This window comes from Haemaphysalis longicornis, unplaced genomic scaffold, assembly GCF_048455015.1.
Source record: "Haemaphysalis longicornis isolate Haplotype H1 unplaced genomic scaffold, Haemaphysalis longicornis Haplotype H1 scaffold_1, whole genome shotgun sequence".
Taxonomy (NCBI): Eukaryota; Metazoa; Arthropoda; class Arachnida; order Ixodida; family Ixodidae; genus Haemaphysalis; species Haemaphysalis longicornis.
In genome coordinates, this window is record NW_027526203.1 from 53,575,807 (window position 1) to 53,600,420 (window position 24,614).

The 24,614-nt window shown below is 47.4% G+C and overlaps 1 protein-coding gene across 1 annotated transcript in view; it reads left to right on the forward strand.

Annotated features, from left to right (window-relative positions):
* Positions 1 to 21,765, forward strand: part of LOC144176362 (sphingosine-1-phosphate lyase-like) — a 152,847-nt gene extending 131,082 nt beyond the window's left edge. The window contains exon 13 of the mRNA XM_077705206.1: positions 21,025 to 21,765. Coding sequence (XP_077561332.1) covers positions 21,025 to 21,135 — 111 coding nt within the window. The 3' untranslated portion in view covers positions 21,136 to 21,765. The remainder of the gene's footprint in view (positions 1 to 21,024) is intronic.
* Positions 21,766 to 24,614: the final 2,849 nt, after the last annotated feature.

Genomic DNA, 24,614 nt, shown 5'->3' on the forward strand with positions numbered 1-24,614 from the left:
ACACACCACTTCGGCCCCCGCTTCCCGTAGACGGTGCCCCCAGGCTGACCCGACCTGGGGGAAATCAGCCAGTCGCCTTTTCCTGTCCTCCTCTCCATTCTTTTGCTTTCCTATTGTCCTTCCTAACCCTGTCCTGTCATCTTCTCTTTTCTTCATTTCTCCATTTTCCCCAGGCGGCGAGGGTTAACCCTGTGCGAAGGCTTCAACCTAGATCCCGAGCATAGGGTTATAGTGGCAACGTACAGTTAGCGTGCGCTGCAAAGCCACGTTCCCTTGTTGGGCTCCGTGGTGGGTGACTGGCCTTGCCACCGAATTCATTCCATAGTTTATGGCTTCCCCCTCCATTCCATCCAAACGAACTGATCGGCCTCCGAAACGAGGCCGCACCGAAGAAATTTTCAAACCGATTTCTAACCTCGCCTTCAACAACCCTGACAACTTCCCACGCTTCCTAGTGATGCAGTCAGCTGATAAAGAAACTCCCGTTACCAGCAAATCTGTATTTTTGGTTGCAAAATTTATTGAAGGTTTGATAGGAAAAAACTATGAAGCGAAAAAGCTCAGTTCTGGAGACCTGATGATCGAAGTCAAGAGTAGAGAGCAGTCCAACACTCTTTTGAAGCAAACCAAGCTAGCCGACCTTGAGATCACAGTAACTCCCCACCGTACCCTTAACAGCTGCCAGGGTGTCATCTCCGAATCAGAACTGATCAACGAAACAGACTTTGACCTGCTCGAAGGTTTGCGCGAGCAGGGGGTAACCGCTGTGCGACGCATCACCATTAGACGGGACGGAAACGAAATTAAGACGAAGCACATAATACTGACCTTTGATCGATGCACTTTGCCAGAGTACGTAAACGCAGGGTTTCTGCGCTGTAAGACCAGAGTATACATACCAAACCCGCGACGTTGTTTCATCTGCCAGAGGTATGGGCACGGCAGCAATTCGTGCCGAGGAAAACAAACGTGTGCAAAGTGCTCTGAGCAGGACCATTATGCTGACGACTGCAAAAGCACACAACTAAAATGCAGCAACTGTGGAGGACCCCATGGAGCATACTCTCGCTCTTGCCAGGAGTTTAAGAAAGAAAAAGAAATCATCAACCTAAAAGTGACGCAAAATCTTTCATTTCCAGAAGCCCGTAAGCGTTATGCTCTGCTTCCTTCAGGGAGCTACGCCAGCGCTGCCCGCCGGGGGGTGGGGCGGCGTCTGGTTTCTGCGGCCACTCAGTATAGTGAAACTGACTTAGTGGCGCACACACCCCTCGAGGTGCTGCCCCTGGCAGGCCAAACAACTCGTGCATCGCCAGCAGTGCCCGCAGGCGTTGCACCTGACCAGAATTGCTCTGGGAGTGGCGTTGCTGTCGCTCCTCAACAGACCCCGACCGCCGAAACTGTGGTGGCAATGGATGTGGGTACAGGAGGCGCCTCTTCTGCAGCCATGTCCAACACATCAAAAAAGGTGGTGGCTGAATCTTCTGCCATCCCATCAAACGCGTTGCGGGATGGGCGCCGTAAAACCTCCCTCCCGTCAATGCCCCAAAACCCGGACGAGGACATGGATGTCACGCCATCCCGGCCTGCATCGCAGTCATCTAAAGACCAGCGCGGTAGTTTTGGCCGCGGCAAAAAATCACAAGCTCCCCGAGTCATTGGCCCTGATTCGGGCTTAGTGACATAGGGATCTCCTTCTAAACAAAACCTATGCTCAGCACCTTTCTTCTAACCTTTTATGGCAGTTCAAAGCATTATCCAATGGAACTGTAGGGGATTAATTAGAAACCTCGATGATGTCTACGAAATCCTTAATAAGTACCATCCAAATATCCTATGCCTACAAGAAACACACTGAAAACCTACACAAACCAACTTTCTCAAACAATACTCGGTATTCAGGAGAGACAGGGACTGCTACACTCACTCCTCTGGTGGTGTAGCGATTGTCTTGCAAAAGTCTGTCCCCTGCTCACCTCTTCAGTTGCTCACTGCCCTCGAAGCTGTGGCAGTCCGAGCAATCCTCTTTAATAGGTTAATAACAGTTTGCTCTTTATATGTTCCCCCGGATTACCGTCTATCGAGCTCAGAATTCGAGTCCCTCATAGATGAGCTCCCGGAACCCTTCTTATTGGTAGGCGACTTTAATGCTCACAGTGAACTCTGGGGGTCTCAACGGACAGATGCCCGGGGCCGCTTGCTAGAAAAGTTTTTATTTTCTTCCGGAGCTTGTCTACTCAATAAAAAACAGCCGACATACTACAACACTACACACAACACATACTCACACATAGACCTGGCAATCGGCTCTTCTGTCCTCTTTCCATCTGTTGAATGGGGAGTTGACAATAATCCTTATGGGAGCGACCACTTCCCAGTCATCCTGAAAAGCATTGACAAAATCCCTAACAGCTTCAACTCCTATAAAAGGTTTAGGGAATCTGCTGCAGATTGGCTGAAATTTAAACAACTATCTCAGCTTTCATACACATCTTTAAGCCATTTGGGCATTGATGAAGCCTGTGAACTGATTACGGCCCATATACTTCATGCCGCTGAGTGCTCAATTCCACAAACATCTGGTGCCACACCTAACGCTAGGAGGCCGTGGTGGAATGACGAGTGTCGGCATGCACGGAAGGCGCAAAATAAGGCGTGGGGTGTCCTCCGCAGGTATCCCACTTCTGAAAACCTAATTTCCTTCAAACGCGCGAAAGCACAAGGAAGGCGCATTCGCCAGCAAGCCAAAAGGGAGAGCTGGCGCTCTTTTGTGACTTCTATCAATTCATACACAGATACAGGCAAGGTATGGAATAGAATTAAAAAGCTTAATGGACATAAAACACACAGCCTACCCTTGGTTAGCAGTGCGGGCGACACCCTGGAGGACCAGGCCAACGCACTTGCAAAACACTTTCAATATATTTCGAGTTCTACTCACTACACGAATACTTTTTTACGACACAAATCATCCATGGAGAAAAAACCGATTAGAGATAACAGAACATCCGATGAACCATACAACTCGGATTTTTCTTCAACAGAGCTTTTGGTTGCCATAGGAACATGTAAGGCTTCAGCACCGGGGGCAGATAGGATATCCTATGCAATGATACAACATCTGCACACAGAAACTCTCCAAACACTTTTGCACTTTTTCAATAAAATTTGGGCGGCAGGATACTTTCCGAGAGCTTGGAGAGAAGCTGTTGTAGTTGCCGTACTGAAAGAAGGGAAAGATGCCTCACTACCTGCCAGTTACCGACCAATAGCTTTAACAAGTTGCTTGGGAAAGCTTTTTGAAAAAATGGTAAATAAGAGGCTAATGTATTTTCTTGAATATAACGGCATCCTGGACAGTTGTCAGGCGGGTTTTCGATCAGGTCGAAGCACAACTGACCAGCTGGTAGCCTTCGAGTCATATGTCAAAGATGCTTTCATCCACAAACAGCACTGTCTTTCTGTTTTCTTTGACATAGAAAAAGCATATGACACAACTTGGCGCCACGGCATACTGCTTGATCTCAAGGCTTTCGGTGTGTCTGGGCGTATGTTAAACACTATTGAAAGTTATTTGTCACAGCGAATGTTTAGGGTAAGAATAGGGACAGTTGTATCCAGAACGTACATACAAGAAAATGGTGTTCCCCAAGGTGGAGTATTAAGCTGTACTCTATTTGTAGTTAAAATGAATTCGCTTGGAAAATCCTTGCCACCCACAATCTCCTACTCACTGTATGTTGATGATGTTCATATTAGCTTTAGGTCTTCCAACCTGTCCATCTGTGAAAGGCAAATACAGTTAGGTGTAAACAGGCTCCGGAAATGGACAGAGGAAAATGGTTTTAAACTGAATCCTCAGAAAAGTACATGTGTTTTATTCACAAGACAGCGTGGAATCCATCCGGAACCTGACATTACGCTGAACGGAGAACGGATTCCCGTCAAAAAAGAACACAAGTTTTTAGGTGTTATACTTGACGAAAAGCTAACATTCATACGGCACATAAAAACACTCAAACAGAAATGCCTAAACACCATAAACATTTTAAAAGTTTTGTCGCATCAGTCTTACGGTGCTGCTAAAGATTGCCTTTTACGCCTCTTTATCAGTTTAGTTAGGTCCCGTATAGACTACGGAAGCGTAACATACGGGTCTGCATCTAAAACTGCCCTAAAAATGTTGGACCCAGTGCTACATTTGGGCCTTCGCCTTGCCTCGGGAGCCTTCAGGACAAGTCCAATTCAAAGTCTCTATGTAGAATGTGACCACTGGTGCCTAGAGCACCAGCGTGCTTATACAGCACTGCTCTATGCTACTAGGACAATGTCTGTGAAGAATCACCCGTGCAGTTCATTTCTGAATGACGTCTCATCTGCCCATTTGTATTTAGCGCGCCCTTCGATCCTTGCCCCTTTATCCTTACGTGTCAAAGGCCTTGCAGAGGAAATAGGGGTGTCTTTCGATGAGGGCATGAAGACTTCCATCGCCGACGAAGTCCCGCCTTGGGAAATGTCAACGATTCGTTGTGACACATCCTTTAAACGCATTGATAAGCGCCGTGCACCTCGTGAGCTGATCTCCCAGCATTTTTTACAACTACAACACACATATCCATACACCTCATTTTACACGGATGCCTCGAAGTGTGCTTCCGCTGTGTCGTGTGCTGCACATGGCCCGGATTTCGCCAGCACGAGGACCTTGAACAAAAATACCAGTATCTTTACAGCAGAAGCTTATGGTATTTTAATCACAGTGGAGCACATTACACAGAACAAAATACAAGAATCAGTTATCTACACAGACTCCTTAAGTGTCGTTACGGCACTAGGTTCCTTTAAACCTACAAAAAATGTTGTCCTCAATCACCTTTTTAAAGCTCTCGTGACTGCTCATAAATTACAACTAAAAATACTTGTTTGCTGGATCCCTGGACACAGTGGCATTCTAGGCAATGAAATTGCCGACCAGAACGCCACTTTGGCGGCCCTCCATAGTGGTGTTGACGTCGCGGAAATCCCTTACCTCGATCTGAAGCCAGTGATCCGAAGGGGAATCCGTAAACGCTGGCAGGACACGTGGGACACACACACAGAAAACAAGCTCCACTCAATAAAACCCCACCTAGGAAGATACACAACAGAAAAACAAAACAGATTCATTGAAGTATCGATTTGCAGACTACGCATCGGCCACACTTACGCTACGCACGCATATCTTTTAAATGGCACACCCCCACCGGTTTGTGATAAGTGTGGGGACCGGCTTTCCGTCCTCCATGTGTTAATTGAGTGCGCATCCTGCAATGAGGCCAGAAAACGGCATTTCCCTAAAATCTATACTTTCAACATTCCGCTACACCCATCACTGTTCTTAGGAGATGAACCTATGTTCACAAACAAGTCCCTTTTAAGTTATCTTGCAGATGTCAAGTTTTTAAAGCTCATTTCGTACAGTGCGTGACCTCAGAGCCTACAAGCATTGAGCAAAGCCTTCATGTTTTCATTGTTCGCACGAGGGGCCCGCTGCCGTAGCGTGCTCTTCGGCTCGAGCTACAGTCGCGTTCCATTCACAATCCCTTTCATCCGCCATTATGAACATCTCCATTTTTTAGTCTACGGGCCCTCTACACCCATATATACAGTATTTTAGGATATATCATACTCATTTCATACATATTCTAAGCTCAAACCTGACTATTGACGGACCACTTAACATAGTTTTGGCGCTCTTTGGTCCTAGTTACCCTTGCGCCAATAAACACAAACATACATACACAATACATAAAATGAACTCTCTTGGTAAGGCATTGACACCTATAATTTCTTACTCTATGTATGTAGATGACGTCCAGATATTAAATCATGTAATAAGTCCATCTGTGAACGTCAAGTCCAGCTTGGTGTGAAAAAACTTGCCAGCTGGGCAGGCATGAATGGTTTTTAGGGGCACATGGGTCTTTGGGACCAAAAAATTGCCTAAGAAAGCATTTTTTAGGTATCACTTTTCTTTTGATTTGCACAGTTTTTCCTCCAAAAATTCTGTGCGTGGAACAGTACCAGATACTTATAAAAGCAATAGAGGCACGGTTTCAACAAAGAAATAATTATTTTCCCATAATTCCCCAGTTTTTCGCCACGAGTAGTATCGCAGTGACACAAAATTCTTTAGAGGTACATCCCAGCATATAGTGCAGCTAGGAAGATCATTTCTTTTGCACAGTGAAGCTGAATGTTTAAACCATGCGATATGGGAAGCAGATTTCGCATTTTTTGTTTCAGTAGTTGTTTAATTAGCGGTATTTTTATTTGGGTAGCAGGAGTAGTTCAAACCTAGAAGTTAGAATTGATGTAAACGTGTATGTGATTACAAAACAAAAAAATGGCTTCTCATATTTCATTGTCAACATCTTGTGGTATCTATTCATGCCTTGCTGGTAATCTTTTGTTGAACAGTTTTTTTCCTATTGTTCTCAAGAACAATCAAGTAAATTTTTTAATTAACTCAGAAACTAGTTACCTCACATCAAAACTAATTAGATATTTAAAATCAGCTAAAAAACTAAACAAGCCCATGAAGTTTCGTGAAAATTGGTTTGGAAGCAAAAGAAAAGTTTCTAAGACCAGTGTGCCCCCTTAAGCTTAAAGGAGCCGTGAAGACAAAACACAAGTTTGGTTCATTCAAAAGACAGCCTCGTTAGAATCATACTGACACCACTTTTAACATAAACTTCGCTCAAATAAGCTACATAATTAGGAAAAAAACCAATGGTCATGTAACCCACTAGCTCATTTCCCGCAACAAAACCTATGATGTCACGAGTCAGCTCTGCGATTGGCGGAGGGCCGCAAAAGCAAACGCAAATTAGGCTGAGCCTCTAAGCTTGCAGAACGAGCTGTTTGTGCTTAAATTTAGGGCGCATTCTTTATAAAGCAATAAGAATGGTGGGACAAACAGTGGAAGTTACGAAAGCACATGTAAACGTAGAACTACTGATGCGTATGCGTACTGCTGTCGGTACTGCGCGCACTATGCTTGGTTCAGCTGCACAGCACTGCGGGGCCTTGGGGTTGTCTCAGAGGACACTGGCCGATTGAAGCAAGCGACGATGTCTTACATGACCGTATTTGTCGACCAAGCACCATGTTTCACGAAACATTTGTCTCCATGAACAAAACAAGCCACGTACAAATACGTTCACAAACAAACCAAAGGCAGAAAACGGCTTGCCGCGGTGTGGTGGCGCCATCTAGGTTCAGTAACGTAAACAAACCCGCGAACGGCGCCGCAGGGTACCTGGGAAGCAGCGCCGCCGTACAGGGTGGAGACACTCTTTGAACAATCTTGTGCCGCCGCAATTTGGTCAACGTGCTCAACACGTTGTTCTTTTCATTTCCCATGAAACCCAGCAACGCGAATCAGATAAGATGATTCAAACTTCGCCAGTAAACCGCAATGCGGCGATAATTTTAGCGCGGTTTTGATACAATGACTTGTTTCGGAGGCGAGCGAGTGATCCAAAATGCCGGCACCAGCGTATACGTGTCTCCACCCTGTGCGGCGGGCGTGTGAATCTAGGCACTGTAGGCTGCTGAGTGGCCGGTTCCTGTGATGTCATTGCAGACACGAAAACACATGAATTAGCGGTAAAATCAAAATTTTAACTTAAATTGATTAATTTCTCAGTAAATAAAGCATCCTATGTATCCGGACAAGCACTGGGGGCGCTATAAAACACTAAATCTTTTGAATTGATTGACTGATTGGCTGTTTATTGGAGGAGGTCATAAGACCCTGAAGGGGATGGGAGGGAGTGGGAAAGGGAAAAAAATATGAAAATAAAAGTAATCGATAACACATTTGCACTTTTTGTCCCATTAGAAAGTCAGTTCGCACTTGTCACAGAATCACTGACCCATACAGGGCTGAGTCAATCACGAATCAAACTGCTTTATAGAGACCATTCTGGAGAGAGAACTCCACAATTGCCTCTAATAAAGAGGGATTGGCACGCATTTGGCTAATATGGTCCTGTTCATCACACGGGATGGAGTGTAGTGTTAAAAACTCCGATCGTCCTTGTGAAAAGGCAGAGCACATCCAGATACGGTGGTAAAGATTGGAAACGACCGATTCCCCACAGAATATGCACTTTGGAGTATATGCTGTACGAGGATAGGTCCATTTAAAGAGAATGTCGGGGGTATATGCACAGTTTGCGTATATCTTGTTTGCAATAACTTCTCCTTTTCTGGAGAGACGTTTTAGAGGTGTGAGGAAACCCACGGGGGAGGATTCCTGGAGGCGCTGACGACTAAGGATCTTTGCTTTGCGGTAGTTTTCAGGCCAGGTCGCGTCCTGTGGGGGTGGGTCAGAAAAAACCACGGGAGGATGTGAGAGACTCTCCCGGGCAGCCATGTGGGCTAACTGGTTCCCTGTGTCACCCTCGGTGTGCGCCGGGGTCCAAACCAAACGAACATATACGAATTCTTGCCGTAGCTCCTGAATTTTTCTCAGTATAGTAGTGGCAGTTGCGTTTGGGGTGAAAGAACGATTTAATTCACAAAGTGCCACATGGGAGTCTGTGATAACGCGTAGCTTTGTTTGGGGAAGTGACGGGCGATTCTTTTGGATGCTTTGAAGGGCACCTAGAATTCCGAAAAGTTCGGCTTCTGCTACTAGGCCATGGATTTGTGAGATATTGCAGGACCCATCCAGGGGTGGAAATTCAGGGCAAGTCCAAGCTACCGCTGCGGCATTGTTGGCCACTGCTGCGTCTGTGAAAACATCTAGTTCGTCAATGGCTTTGTCTTGCCGTATACGCCTAACAAGACGCTCTCTAGCCGCCGGGTTGGAGCGCCGTATAGGCCGTCGTCTGATGAGTCCAAGCGGTGGACGTTCCCATGGGGGGATAGTGCCTTGAAAGGGTGCCTCCTCAAAGACGCTGTTTAACGCGTCCCATTTTGAGATTGCTTGTCCTTGCGGTGAGCACTCTAGGCACGTTTGAAAACGTAGCTGAGTTTCCTCCACGAGTTGTCGTATCGGGGGAAGAGGAACTGCCAACTCTAGAAGATCATTTCTGGTGTGTCGAGGGAGACCCGTGATGGTTCGAATCATAGAACGATTTAGTATATTTCCAAATCGCGCAGATGCCGGGGGGCTGAAGTTATATATTGGAAAACCGTATGCTAGCCGGCCATGGGCCACTGCTCTGGCGAGAGTTTGACAAGAGGCTTGTTGTGAACCACCGTACTTGCTTGAGATACGAGTAATAAGATGCATCGTAGCACGCCAGGTGGTACGAAGGCTCCGAATCCATGCTTGAGGGCTATTGCAGCTGCTCAGTTGGAGACCGAGAAGGCGGACGGTTCCGTTTTGGGATGAGATTGATGTACCGCCGAAATGAAGGGTCAAGATATGAGACAGATCAGTTTTGCGTTTGCCGTTGATGCTGACAAATTCCGTCTTCTGTGGTGAGAGTTCCAGGTTGAAGGCGGACAAAGAGCGTTCTAGGCTAAAAACGGCAGCCTGAAGTTCTGACTGCATGGCTTCCTTGCTACCGTAGTCGGCCGCTTCTGTCCAGACGACGACATCGTCGGCGTACAGGGCGAATCGAGTGGAGGTATCCTTTTCAAGCTGTCGGGCCACACGGTTCATTGCAAGGTTGAACAGCATTGGTCCGAGTATAGAGCCTTGAGGAACTCCTCGGTCTACGTAGTAAGTGGTGACTTCATGGCCTGGAGAGTTCAGTTGTATAGGGCGATGTTGCAGGAAATTTCGGATCCAGGCTTGTGCCTTGGCACTGGGAAAAGCCTGGGACAGCTCCTGTAGGATGCCGTTTTGGCAAACATTGTCAAAAGCCTTGCGTATATCTAAAGAGAGGTGGCTCAGTGGCTAAGGCGTTGCGCTGCTGAGCACGAGGTCGCGGGTTCGATTCCCGGCCGCGGCGGCCGCTTTTCTGATGGAGGCGAAAATAAAAAACGCCCGTGTGTACGAGATTTCGGCGCACGTGAAAGATCCCCAGGTGGTCAAAATTAATCCGGAGCCCTCCACTACGGCGCGCCTCATCGCCTGCGTTGCGTCGGCGCGTTAAACCCCATAATCAATCATATCTAAAGAGAGGACGTAATCTGGGATGCATTTTCTGGATTTACGGTTGATGACTCGCCGCAGGAGCCATAGGAAGTCATGCGTTCCGAGATTTGGGCGGAAGCCAGTTTGAGCTGGGTGGAACCAGCCTGTGCGTTCCAGATGATACTTCAAACGATTATTTATCAGTCTTTCCATTATTTTGCTTAGAGTAGGAGTGAGTGCAATGGGGCGCAAATTTTCAGGTTTTCTAGCATCCTTTCCTGCCTTGGGAATAGGGTGTATGATCGTTGTTTTGAGGTGTTCAGAAACTTCGCCTGATTCCCATGACCGATTAATAAGCTCGAGAAGAATAGAATGCCCTTCTGGGGGCAGATTCCTGAGGTCCTGCCAGGTGACTGCGTCGTGTCCTGGGGCAGACTTAGGCTTCCCTTGGTTGAGTGCTATTTGTAGTTCCCCATGTGTAAAGGGACTATCTAGAGAAGGGTCAGGTTCTGGTATCTCAATAACAGAAAGGGGTTGCAGGCAACTGGAGTCGGATGTCGCCTCGGGGAACAAGGTTTTCACGATAGCCTTTTCAACATCCGTGTAATTCATGTGTAGGCATAGTTCTTCGACGATTGAGAGCTTGGTCTTATTCTTGCCACACAGGCCACGAAAGATCGCCCAAAGGCGTGCGAGCCCTCTCTCCTGACCTAGTCGTTGGCAGAGATCATGCCATTTCTCGTTTTGGAGGGTTTTCTGGTATTCGTGAATAATTTTATAGTGCCTTTTGAGCTTCAATAAATCGCGATGTTTCTTTCCTTGAGATCGGTAGCGATTAGTAAGTCGCTCCGCAGTTCGCAAAATGTTATGCATGTGGAGGTCTGGCTGGGAAATCTCAACAGTGCTTTCAACAGTTTCGATAGCATTCGCGCGAGCAGTCGTGATATTGGCAACCAGTGTAGGGATGTCGGAAATGTCCATTGGCGTAAATAGCGTCCGAAACGAGTTCCAGTTAATTGTAGAGTACTGACATTTACGTCGGAGTTTCTTGGCATTCAAATGAAGAAGAATAGGGTAGTGATCACTACCCCAGGTACAAGGGGCAGTTTGCCATGACTTGACTATACCAGGTGTGGAGAAGGTGAGGTCTGGCGTTGTATCTCTTTGGGAGGAATGTAGGCCCACGCGAGTGTAAACAAAAGGCTCGTTTCGCAATTGTAGGTGGCTAAATTCTATCGCTTGCTCAAGAAGCTTCCCACGGAGATCACTAGTGGGGTATCCCCAAAGCGTGCTTCGAGCATTGAAATCTCCACCAATTATGATGGGTCCAGAAAAATTCAAAGAAAGAACATGAGGAATCCAGTCGTATGTGCCCCGAACGTGCGAGGTGCATTGAGGGCGATAATAGACGCAGACTAGTAGAAGGGCTTTGCCACCGGGGGGGTCGATTCGGACAATTATTACCTCGCGAGATGAATCGCTGGCTTTGTCCCAATGATGCTGGACAGCTTTGCAAGACTTGTGAACAAGAATAGTGGCCTGACCACTAACGCTGGGTGCTTTGTTAGGGTCTTTTGACTTGTGGGGTATGGTAGGGTCCGCGAAAGAAACATAATTAGGAATTTTGCATGTGCCTCTAGTTTCTTGCAACAGTAGGGCCAAAGGCTGTAGAGAAGAGATTTGGTGTTTAAGAAGAGGACCTGTTTGAGCAAAGCTGCGACAGTTCCATTGAACTATTAGCCTTTTGGGAGGAGGGGAGGGCGAGAAGGACATCTACTGAGTTTCTTTTTTTCTGCGTTTGGCTTCCTCTGGCGTCATCATTCTAGTGAATTCCTGCATTTGCTGTGTGACTTGTTGAATGTATTCTTTAAGGCTGTTGAATTGTTCTTGTAACGACGTAATGCCACTAAAAGCCTTCTGGCACTCTTTGTTGTTTTGAAATCTTAGCTGCGCCTCTCGCTGCTCAAGCATCTGCTCCGTGATAAACGCGGAGGAGGCGTGAAGTAAGGCATTTTTTTGGCGCTGAACACGAGAACGGCTTCGGCGTTCGAAACTCTTCGGTGGAGGTGGAGAAGCCGACTCCTTGCGACGCACAGATTTTCGGAGAGACCCAAGTTCCTTCTTCAAGTTTTGCAGCTCAGTGCGTAATTCATGAAGTTCTTTTTTAAGTTGTGCGTTCTCCACCATTACCGGGTGACTTGGAGGTAGAGAGTGCAAAGATTGTGCGTTATCGTTATTCATGCCAGTCACCGCAGAAGCCCACGAGACTCCAGTAGAAGCTGGGCTGGAGGCACTCATAGACCCGGATGCTGGAGGATTGTTGCGTACAGTTTGGGTTTGAGCAGTTTTCTCTTCGGCTTTCGGGACACGACTAGGGCAAAATTTGCTAACAGATAAGTGGCCAGTCTTCTTGCATGCCACGCAGAATTCAGTGTCAGCGCAATCATCAGCTTCCGTATGACAGCGGCCGCATTCTTTGCAGACACTAGGAGAGGGGCAGAATTTTGCCATGTGCCCAAGGTCATGACAGTTAAAGCAGACTACGCGTTTTGGGCGATATTCTGCAACCCGAACTAGCTCCATGTAGTATTTCACCACTCTCGGTAAAGTAGTCGTGTCAAAAGTTAGCACAGCTCGGTCAGTCTTTCCAATCTTTTGAACAGGAAGGATTTCCACTTGTTCGCAGCGAACCCATTTCATAATGGCCTCGTTGCTTTCCGCCGGGTCTACTTGTATCACACCTCGTATGGTGTTTTTGTAAGTTTGAAGGGGTTCGATTACCACTTCAATTGATTCTGTCTTGCCATCCTGTCGAAAGGTTAATCTGTCTACTTGAAGTAGCTTGGCCACGTGGTTTTCGTCATACAGTGCTATATGAGCGCTACTGGCTGCGTCGTCAAAAGTCACTGCAGCCATTTCAGCCAATTCTGCCGAGGGGGCAGTACAACCGATAGCATTGGCTATAGCGTGTCGAGGAACGCGTCTGATTCTAATTTTAGCTAGAGGTCTCAACTGCAGGTTGATTCGTGATCGAGTTACCCGGTCGCTGCGTGTGGGTCTCTTCTTTTTGGCTAGAGGAACTCGCTGCCAGCCTTCTTCGTCGTCGAGGTCATGCTGCATCTGGTCGTCTTGCGAGTCGTTGTCTTCACCTTCATCCTGACGGGAGCGTGTATTCGACGGCATGGTCATGGGGTCCGATGGGCCGTTCGTGTCTTCGTGCAGTATCGCCGCTTCATGCGTCTTGAAAGAGACGCAGTCTCCACTCGATGGCTTCAATGGTGCCGGTTGAGATCTCGCAGCGACCCCCGCAGGCACAGCCGCCGCCAGGTAAGCGGCCGCCGCGGCGCCGGTAGCCGCTGTTGCAGGTATGCGAGTTTTGGAACGCCGCTGGTGCGTTAGGCCTAGCCGCCGATCCGAGGAATCCGAAGCCGTTTTCGAAGCACTCGGTGGTCCTAGGGGCCGAATCTTGGTGTCCAGGTGTTCAGCACATGTTCACGAAGACTCGTATTCACTTTAAATAAAACAAACTTGTATTGTGTCCTCATGGCTCCTTTAAAGGGACCCTGCAACACTTTCCATCGACTACTAGTAATGTATTTTGGGATAAAGTCTATTGTCCCAGAAATCTCCTCCCGCAAGAATTATGAAAATCCGTTCACAATTAACGAAACTACGCGCGATGAGAAATCGCGCATAATCGTTCCCTCTCAACTCGACCGCGGACAAAGCGACGAAAGCTGCGCTCTCTCTCCCGGAGAGGGGGGCGGCTCGCGGCGTTCTCTTCGGCGGCCTTCGATATATCACATGCCAGGTAGTTTTCTCCTTTTCTCCGCAACACGGAGGGGCCTATTTCCGGTCTGGTGCCACAAAAAAGCAGGCATCGGTGCCTGCTTGCAAGTGCGCGCTCGGGTTGGTAGGGCGTTTTTGAAGCAATAAATGTTTGTAGTCGAGTGGTCCCATTGAAAGGGAGGTATTGAGCTCATCACTCAAGCTCCGCGCGCACTCAAAACACAAAAGAAACGGCAAAACTGTGCCTACAGGTTCAGACATAGAAGAGGTTCATACACAGCGATGACGACGACGGAAATGGGAGAATCTAGCCGCGAAGTTGACCAGTGACAGCCGATCGGGCAGCCATGGTCTATGTGACGTCCCTTAGGCCATGCCAGGGGTTGCATAATGAGGACAACTGAAGAGAGAGCGGTTGGTTTTTCCGCGTCTTTCACATCGATTTGCGTGCTCACTGCTTCACGTGCACGTGTAATATTTGGCTCAGGTATTCTTGGCAGTGTAATCTAAACGTCGCACAGGTTTACTTGCACTGCTCAAAGAGTGTTGCAGGGTCCCTTTAAGGGACCCTGCAAAATTTAACAAAAAATCAATTTTCTGTATTTACTTTATTTACAGTCTACAGGTCCCGAAGAATGTACCTGCAAAATATTATAGCTGTACTATAAGTATTTACAAAGCTGTTGCCCTTTGAAGTTGCCTAAATGACCATTTTCCCCTGTGTTTCTGAACTTCATGCCTTGTTTTCTCAGGACCACTTTTTTTCCCCTTGAGGTCGACTGTCGGGTTCTGTATCTAGGGATGTTCTCGTCAGATTTGTATCATTTTTGCAGCATTCGAAAGCTTAGTGACTGAACAGTGCAATAAAAGCACAAAAATCTATATGTTAATTTTGCTAACAATTTTTTATGCTGTTTGTTTTACAAAAACATTTGAACTTGATGACCTGACTTTTCATAAGTTTACTGTAGTTGCAGAAACGATGTTAAAGTTACTGGTGTGGTATAGTTGCCCTCCCTGGTCCTTGTAGAGGTCAAAGGAATAAAACGTATTCAAGTGCTTGTATTCATATAGGTAGATGATTAAAAAATTGCCCGAAATGGAATGGCATAACATGTCGCACAACTCTGAACTTATGCCACCTAGATGAAAACATGCTGCATATTTGTGCTCAGGATGCATAAGTCGCCTGCTGATTCCGCAGCTCGAAGGGAGCCACTGGGGTCGGGCTGGCCTGGCGGTCTCTGCATCCACACGGAGTGACGCCTCGAGATTACGCTATGAGTGGAGTCGCGCGGACGTGTAGCTTCCGCAACGCTTGTTGCTCAGACAGCCCGCAGTGACTACACCACAGAGGTGTGGGTTAAAACCGAATGACCTTGCGGGTCGTTTGGCAACACAACCTCAAATAACCATATGCTAACCATTGCCGCAGGTGCAAGTGCACTCCAGCAACAAAAATACACAGGTTTTGCGCAGATCATGAAGCAAACGCCAACGACATTTCACATTGGCGAAGAAGGCAATGGCTGTGTCAGCACCCCTTCTGTGTCATTGTCCAGAACAGAAGTGTGGTTCCTGAATCGCAGATTAGCGCGCACACGTGTAAAATGAATGAGGCTTCTCCTTTTGTCTGTTATGTTTCGGGGTTTTTTCTCCTCCTCTTTGCCATCTCTTCCCAAAGAAAGTTGAGAGAAATGCGAAAACTAAAAGGGCCTCCAACTTTCGCTGAAAGTACGTCCAATCGATTGTTGAACCTGCAAAAACCCAAATTGCAAACGAAGAACGAAGCCATGCGATGCATTTTCGCGCACTAAGTGAACGCTTCTACAAACTATCTGAATGTATACTGATGTGTGGTTTATGCGACAAAGGTAGACTAACGTACTCTTTCTTCATGATCCATATACTGTCTTTTATAGAAGCGCCCCTTTTTCGGGATTTTCAAGTGACCGTTCTGACACGATGCAAGCCCAGTATCACGTACGCGCCATGTGTCCAGAGATCTTATCAAAGCTTTTCAGTCGACCAACCGGTCTATTGGGAAATGCGTTAGTTTTTGGACAGAACACTATCGATCCCACTAAGAAAGCTTTCACTTCAAAAAATTCAGTTGAAGTCTCGCATTCGTCCTGCTCATTTTCTTGTGTCCCATCCTACAGCGCCAATAAAATGTACCCAGAATCACTTACAGTGGTTTCACTTTTCAATAAACAGTTACGTTCGATACAATAAAGGAAAGGAGTCATGTCAGACTAGGCCTCTTTTAATTGACATGATGGATGAAGATTTCAATCATTCAAGATTTCAATCATCAAAAGATTTCAATCACTCACTCACCCAATCACTGAATCACTCACTCACTCAGTGTTGAGTCTGCTAGTTTGTTACAGGAAGAGTTAGGCATGAACTAACAACAATGGAAACAATATTTTTTGCATTATCATTTTGAGAAGATCACTCGCGATTGTGTCTTGGAAAGTGCAACACTTCAGGTAGTGCAAACAAACTGAACCACTTCAGCGAGAAATATCGAATCGATATCAATCACCCTTATGTAATTTAACTAATTCACTATACTCGGGAACAAGTTGAGAACGGCAACAGCTCATGTACGGTATCACTCCGCCTAAGCCGTACCGGTGGGCTTGGGATTGATTTACACCATAGAGCTGAGTCTCAACGTGCGCTGGCCACGCGCGGCCGCCGCGAACTGGATTTATTCCATACGTAAGTCGCACCGGTGGATAAGACGCACCAACGAAAATTTCACAAAAAAACAGCGACTTATACACCGGAAAATACGGTACATATAAAAAGGGTGCGAAATGCAAAATACTGTGCTTCAAACATCAACGCGCGGCTCGCGCCATTGGCGTTTTCGAAAGCCAAACTGAATAGCAAAGGCGGCCATAGCAGCGGCCGGACGTGACGTATGTGATGGAACGGAAGTGGCCGCGCCAGGACCAGCAGCTGCTCAGAGCCGCCTTCAAATGCCTGTGGTAGCGCCGCGTTTCACTCTGTTATTTCCACAGAAGAACTTCCACTAATGTTTGCCCAAGATAATGGAGTTAGGCACAATTCCGGCATCCCGTGGCTATCAGTCGAGATGAAGTAGACCACCCGACAGTAATTTTTTTCCATCATAATAACTGCTGGAGTAGCAATTTTTGGCATTGCAAGTAAAAAAGCGGACCCTGATTTATAAAGCTACTGTATTTACACGATTGTAGGTCGACTCTTTTTTTTCAAATTGGACAATCCAATGTTGGGGGGTCGACTTAGAATTGAAGTCGAACCGTCTACCCCTAGTAACGGCAAGAGAAACGAGAAATCAGGGGCGCTACGAGGCGGGGACAGCTTTGCACCCTCGTTCCCATAATTATGGTCTAAACTGTGAACCACATGGGGCGTTTTCTGCTCGCGAAAATGCGCCGCACTGACGCTGCCACGAATACCACCCGCATGCTGCACGCTACGCGATCGGCGATGGCAACATGGCGGCACCAGCCGCGAAGAGGTGCACGTAGCTCCAGCGACCGCTTCTAACCGCTCTCTAAGATATCACTGAAGGCACAAACGAAGGCGTTTGTACAGCAAAGGAGCTGATAATGTGGTCGAAAACGGCACTATAAAGCATTATTCGCGCCGCTAGGGAAAGCACCAAACAAATCCGTCACAGTGGTAAGCCTAAACATCTCCGGCGGCGCCAGCCGGCTGTCCCGAACGCTATCGAACTTCCACCATGAAGAGCGCGCGTGGCTCACAAATCGCGTGCAAAAGCATGTCAAGAAGCATTTTATTCATCTCTAATAAACAAAATGAGTATTAGCGAATCCCTTGATTCAATGCACGGTGCTAACGTAGCCCATATCATATCACATTGTTCAGTACACTTCCGAACGCGATGGTGGGAGGTTAGTTGCATGGCGGCCGCTTCCGTCAGGCGCCGTGTTGTTTGTTTTGGTATCGCGCGGCAGTGGCCGCTGCCGGTTGCTTCGATGGTTGTCATCTCGCAGCGCATGTGTTCTTCCCGCTCAACCCACAGCGCATGGTTATTTCGGGTGCTTATACAAAAGCTTTTCTTTTTTAACCTCTACCGTGCATACCGCGAGCGCACGGCTCTTGCGGGAGCATTGATCATTGATGGTAGAGCCGCCGTGTGGGTTGACGGAAAAGCTTCTCTTTGTGCGTGGCCTCCGCGATCTGCTGCCGGCGGCGCGCCGCCGGCAGCAAATTGCGGAGGCCACGTTTTTTTTTTTTTTTTTTGAGAGAGATGCAATTTTGGGGGGTCGACCTACATTCGAGTTGACTTACAATCGTGTAAATACGGTACTTGACGATAAAGATCCCCAGGTGGTCAAAATTAATCCGGAGCCCTCCACTACGGCGCGCCTCATCGCCTGCGTTGCGTCGGCGCGTTAAACCCTACATTCAATCAATTCAAATCAAATACAGTACTTGCCCGTTCGATTTCGAAAAGCAGCTTTCGTTATAGCCGACGCCTATAATGCTCTCTTTGAAGGGAACAAACCGCATGCGGGCGGCGATAAATCACTATTACGTACAAACAGCTTCGTGAGTATCGGCCCAGTATTTTCTGCCTTGCTACACATCGAGGATCGAATTATAGATTCGATCGAGATCGAAAAGATCGAGAATCGATCTTTAGCTATTCGTATCGAAATCCCTATGGGTGTCTTTAGCTTCTTCTATAGCCGGTTCTATGGCTGTCTTTAGCTCTTATTTCGATATCGCTATGGCTATAGAAGAATCTAAAGACACCCATAGGAATGTCGATAGGAATGGTCTGAAACTATAAGCCAGCGTCAATGATGCACTAAAACACGAAAACATATCCTATCTACCGCTGTTTTCTACTTTAACCAGAGACAGGTGCTGTTCAAAACATATTGCTTTCAAATAAACTAAATCTAACGCTCTAAATAAATACTTCACTTGGGAATTAAACAAAAATCTAGTCTATTATTTAGGAGAGGAGCAGTTTCGTTAGTTTTCGCACTTCGTGAAGACAATGGTCTATTTTTGTGCGGATGTATTTGTTACTACGAGAAAGGCTGATTTTGATTCACTAGCGAGTAAGGCAAAAGTCACACAATTGTTTATAGCAGCGTGTACAACAACTCAGTTTAGGTTGTCCAACTTTTGGAAAGGTGTAAAGGATGGAGGTGGTGCTCGGCCAGCCCAAATATGGCCAATATTGGACACGGAAGTGCAAGTGCCCAAGAATTTATAAAATCTTTTTTTTTTCTGTGGTAAATGAAATAGGAATGACAAATGCAAGGCAAGTGCTCATCTCGCGCTATTTTTTTGTTTGAGTAAAAATATTATTTTCAAGTGAAAAGAGTTTTGCTAACTCCAAGACGTTTTTTTTTTTGCATTAAAAAAAAAATGGGGCGGATATTACTGCCTATACGTTTAGTTTAAACATGTGATGGCAACGGCGGTACAGCGCGCTGGTGTAGCAGAGAAACCCCGGGCGAACGTATCCCCGCGCCCGGCGTAGCGCCCTGAAAGTCGCCGGAGAAGCGCGAGCTTCACGGGACAGGTTCCCTAACCTCCGTCACAGGCCGCTCAGAACTTGTTTCGGCGACTCTCCGCCAGGTGCACACGTCGTCTGCTCGGAGGTAGCGCTCTCTGTGTTTACGAAGCTGAGGATTTCGCCATGGTGACTTTGAGAGCATAGACTACTTATTTGGACAAACAAAAATTTGAGTGCAGTTGGCCTTTAAATTGTCAATAATTACATTTAACGTCCCTCAGGTTTAAACAGTTTACAATGTTCTTCAGAAATTATTTCATTGTTCAACGTGCGTGCGCGCGCCGAAACGTCCGCCGAAACGTGCGTGCGCCGAAACGTCCACGTGGTTAGGTGTCCGTGTACCAAAAAGACTTATGAAATGACCTGTGCCGAAAAAGACCAGAGCAGAGCTCGGAGCCCTTTTTAGGTGGCTTCTTAGGCCCCATCAAGCTGTGTATGCACGACTTTTGGTCCAAGGCGTCTTCTCAGAAACCTTTGGAAAACAAGGAGGAGGAGAGAGGGGAGAGAGAGAAGGCTCTTAATTGAAAAGGCAGAGTTTTGCCGGCGTTTGCAATCGCCTACATGCTTATCTGCTAGGGCCCTGAAAGGAGGTGGGCAGGGAAAAAAAAAAAAACGCGCGTGGCTTTGACGTGCTTGACGGACTATTTTCAGATTGTATCGCATAATTCATAATTTTAAAATGTGACCAGTGTCCTCCAAATCAGAAACTTTTTAGGGCCTGATGCTGCTTTGAGGGGCAAGTCCATGGTCCTAGGATAGTCTTCATACTTACCAGCCTATGATCTAGGCGTTCAGTATCTGCAAAAAAAATGGGGTCTTTGTGCCAAGTAGGTCACACGTTCTAATAAAATATGTTCAGTGGTTTCTGAGTAGGAATAACTAAATTGAATTGACATGGACTCAAAGGTTGTCAACCATAACGTGTGTGACCCCCCACCTGTGACGAGTGAGCCTCTGTGTGAAGGTGAGGTTGAAGCTCCTGATTAATTGATTGACTGTAAGGTTTAACGCGCCGACACAATGCAGGCAACGAGCGCGCCCTAGTGGAGGGCTTCGGATTAATTTTGACCACCTGGGAATCTGTAACATGCCCCGAAATCTCGTACACACGGGACGTTTTGCTTTTCGCTTCCATCAGAACAGCGGCCACCGCGGCCAGGAATTGAACCCGCCTCCTCGTGCTCAGCAGCACAACGCCTTAGCCACTGAGCCACCATGGCGGGTGAAGTTGAAGCTCCTACCTTCAATTTTCGATGCGGGCAGCAAGCACATTTTTTTTCATATGGTCGAGCCCTGACAGCTGGGGGCCCGGGGCTGCAGCCCCCGTAGCCTCCCCCTTAATCGGGCACTGTGTATGGCTCTAGCCGACTCCAGAAATGACTTGTGTGCCAGCGGCAAATTTGAATTTACTCGAACGGCAGAGACGACTCCACGTATAGGTTGACTCCGCCTATAAATCGACCCCCTTAATTTTGAATAGTCATTTCGTAAAAAAGAAGGTTGTCTTTTGTGTGGCAATATGCGGTAGCCTTCATTGCCCTTGCGAAGGAAGGGGAAACTAGTGACCCACTGCTTGCCCGACCACTTCTCTCGGCAGGCGGCCATCTACGGCTTGGCCCAGAGCATCCCTGATCGGTCCGTGGTCGAAGAGCTCGCCCACGCCTACATCGACGCCTGCTACAGCACAAGGGGTTCCTCGTCAAGCTAACCTCACGTCTGCCGGTGCAGCGTCAGCAGCAGCCTCATCTCGCTGGGGCATGTTCAGAGCACACAGTCTGTTCAGGCCTTGCCCTTTCTCGTCCGCTCGCTCGACCGGTGGCACCGTGGACAGCTTTGCGGACCTGTGCACAAAGACAAAAGAACCTTGGGCCCAGGACTGTGTGCCGGGAGTGCTGGTGGCTGCAGTTGGGCTTACACGCAATTTGCAAGCTGTGTACTTTTTTCATATTGTATTCATGGCGCTTGTACTTGCGAGACAGCAGCGGCTTCACTGAGCTGCGAGCATCTGAAGGAAGTGGTCTGTTTTCAGGGAACTATAGCTCTTACCTGGTCAACTAGAATAAATTGCAGAGTAGTTGCACTGGTTGCTACTTGCAAGGCTAGTCGGTGTTGCGAAGCAGTATTTCTATTTTTTTTTTATTTGCAAGGTCAGTTGTCTCAAACAGTGAATTAGAAATGTCGTATTTTGTGACATCACCAGTGGCCACGTCAAGAATGCATAGCAGTGTATGTGTGTGTGTGTGTCGGTGTGCTGTCTCCAGCTACACCCTGGCCACGTATTGTTTGATGGGAGCACTCGGTGGGCACAAGTGGGGAATAAACACTCACCTGATCAGAATGCTGCCGAATCCTCTTCTTCCCACTGGAACACGGCCCGGTGGCAGCCCATTCGGTCATGAGGAGGTCATCGTTGGCACTGCTACACCACCGGGTGAGGTGTTTTGTGGTGATTGTATCCTCCCATATGATTCTCAATTTTTCCCCTGTACACTATAATTCATTCCCAAAATATATACTACAGTAGAGCCTCGTTACAAGAGACACTGTTACAAGAGACACATGGTTATAAGAGACATTTGAATAAAAGCAGTTTGGCTGGCTTTCCTATGTTCGCCATGTTAGCAACATTGCATACAAGAGACCTTGGTTACAAGAGACACGTTTTCTGGGTCCCTTCAGTGTCTCTTGTGACGAGGTTTTACTGTATATCTTTAAATTGTCAGGTCACGTAAGCACTGTTTGAGTAACGCAATGGAAAAATTTGTAGAAAAGTACCAAGCTAGCTAGGCATCATAAGTGTTTGTTCTGCGTTCACCTATCAGCTCTGGTGCCTTACGTGATGTGCAGTGCAGCCTGGAGAATGAGCGAACACTGCGGTGCACATCGGCAGGTGCCGCAGTGAGCGTGCATCAGAATGCGGCCCCACACAGACTTTGCACTGAGCCAGCTCGGTCGTTGGCAGGTGCACATTGCTGGCGAACCAGTTTCGACACACTGGTCCCAGTCATCGCTGCGTTTGTGTGGTGAAGTCAACACCCTGGTCGTATCAGTGGTGCGTGCATCATCAGAAGAATGCCAACACTGCAAAAAGGATTACCAAGGGCAACACCCATGTTCGCAGATTTGTTTCATGACCCTGAATAATCAGTCCATGCGGGGGCACTTGTCTTGTTAAACGTCCTTCTGTTCTTTATGTGTCTGAGGCTGATGTAGCAAAGCTCCCTGTGCGTGACCATGATGGGGAATGTTTTGTTTCACAAAGTTGTGGGCTTGTGCACCAATCTACTGCAGCCAGTGCTTGAATTTTGACTGCATTCTTCTCCCCAAATTAATGTCGACTGCATTTTTTACATAAAATAATAAACGTTGTTGGAAGAAATCCTTTTCTACATTGTAACTCCCACTCAAGATGCAGCCAGAACATGTGTAGCCTAGTTCAGAATGATCAAGCTCTCAGGTGACTGGGTGCTGTAACTTGTGATTCGTGGTCACTAGTTCCAGTGACGTATCTGAAGCGCATAGACCTTTTTAGAGTTCCATCATTTTGTGCGGCCACTTCAGCTGCGGGGTGCTGTAGCCACGGGGTTGCCAGCAGGGGGGGGGGGGGTGATGTCCCCCTCAGCTTGGCACATTCTGGCAGGGAGTGACTGTATTTCTTGATTTGGCTTTATGACATTTCACTGGAAATGAGGTCCTTGTTGCACACTCCAAGGCACTCTTGTTGTGCCACAGCTTTGCAATTACGCACAGGGTGACTCTCTCGCCTTGAAGTGGGAGACTGTCTCAGCAGGGGTCTCAGCAGGGTGACTGGTTGTGCAAGGCACATGCTACGGTACACTGCAAAGTCCAGTCTGGCTGTCCCTCGTGTGGCGGTGTGCTACAATAACGTTTGCCATGGTTGAATGCAGTTAAACCAAGTGTGTGAAGTGGTAGCTTGGTTCTGGCAAAGTGGCTCCCAGACAGCCACTTTTGTCACAGGAACTACGGCATCCACAGGCGTCAGACGCTGCTTGGCGGTGTCAGTGCAAACGTCTAGGGAACGTGCAGGGGGGTGCTGAGGGAAGCCAAAGTTTATCTTGCGATGGCTCTGTTTTTTGCGTGTGGAACACGCAGTGAATGCACACACATTTTGATGCCACGAGCCCTCGCTCTTGCCCCCTTACCCCCTCTCCACACCCCTCCTCTTGGAACGAATGCTTTCGCTGTGCAACTGTACAAGGTGCTGGCTTGACCTTAGCTGAGCCTGAAGGGCAGATTGATTGAATGAGGCATTTTTGGGGTTTGTTCATCGAATAATCGAGCTTTTGCTTGAAAGCATCTGACTAGGCTGCAGTACAGGAAAAAAGTGAGCAAATTTGTACTACACCACTTCTTAAAATACCTTCTCAACAGCAACTTCTGGAGTGTCAACTCGTTTGCAAGCAAATGTCACCATAAAATGAATTATTTAAAGTGCCCTCTGTAAGTTGCAGACCAATCCCATAAGGCCAAAATATTGTGTATTCTTGAAAGAGGTTTGTATTTTGAGACTGCTCTTTTAGGCAACTGCTAGATGCTAGATAGCGGAAAAAATGCTCACCTTAGAAAGCCTTTCAAAGCACCACAGCTTGGGCTGTATGCTTCAGAAGTGGCGTGCCAGTCCTGTTCACCCCTTCATGAAAACGGCCACTCAACAAGAGGCCGAGGCAGTTGTCGCTTTGGGCAGCCCGTTCTGAATACTATCAGGAAGGCTTGCCGTGGCGGCCACTTTGATTCCATCCTCCTGTCCAGGAGGGGCACTCCGCGTGGTTTTGAGTGCGAGTGGTGCCGAGTGCTGCGGATTTCTCATCGTGGTTGCTTTTGCTGGCTTATTTGTTATGAGGGGGCACAAGAATGGTGAAATCCGGCTTGCCAGAGCTCTTGCCTACAGTTTCTAGAAAGCTCCAAGTTTGGATTTAGGGGCAGACTAATGGCGAGGTTGTACTTGGAGCAATTAGTTAGGGTGGGGTCCATTTCGGACATTAGCGTTTAGTGCTGGACTGGATGTACTTATTTAATTTATGGTACCTTACAGGCTCAAGGAGAGCATTGAGTAAAGGGGGGTACAAACGGCAAATAACAGGGCAGTCATCAACAAAAGCAACAAAATACAGAATGAGAACTGAAATAGAAGAGACAGTACAGGTGTAGCAACTTGCACTCGAAAGA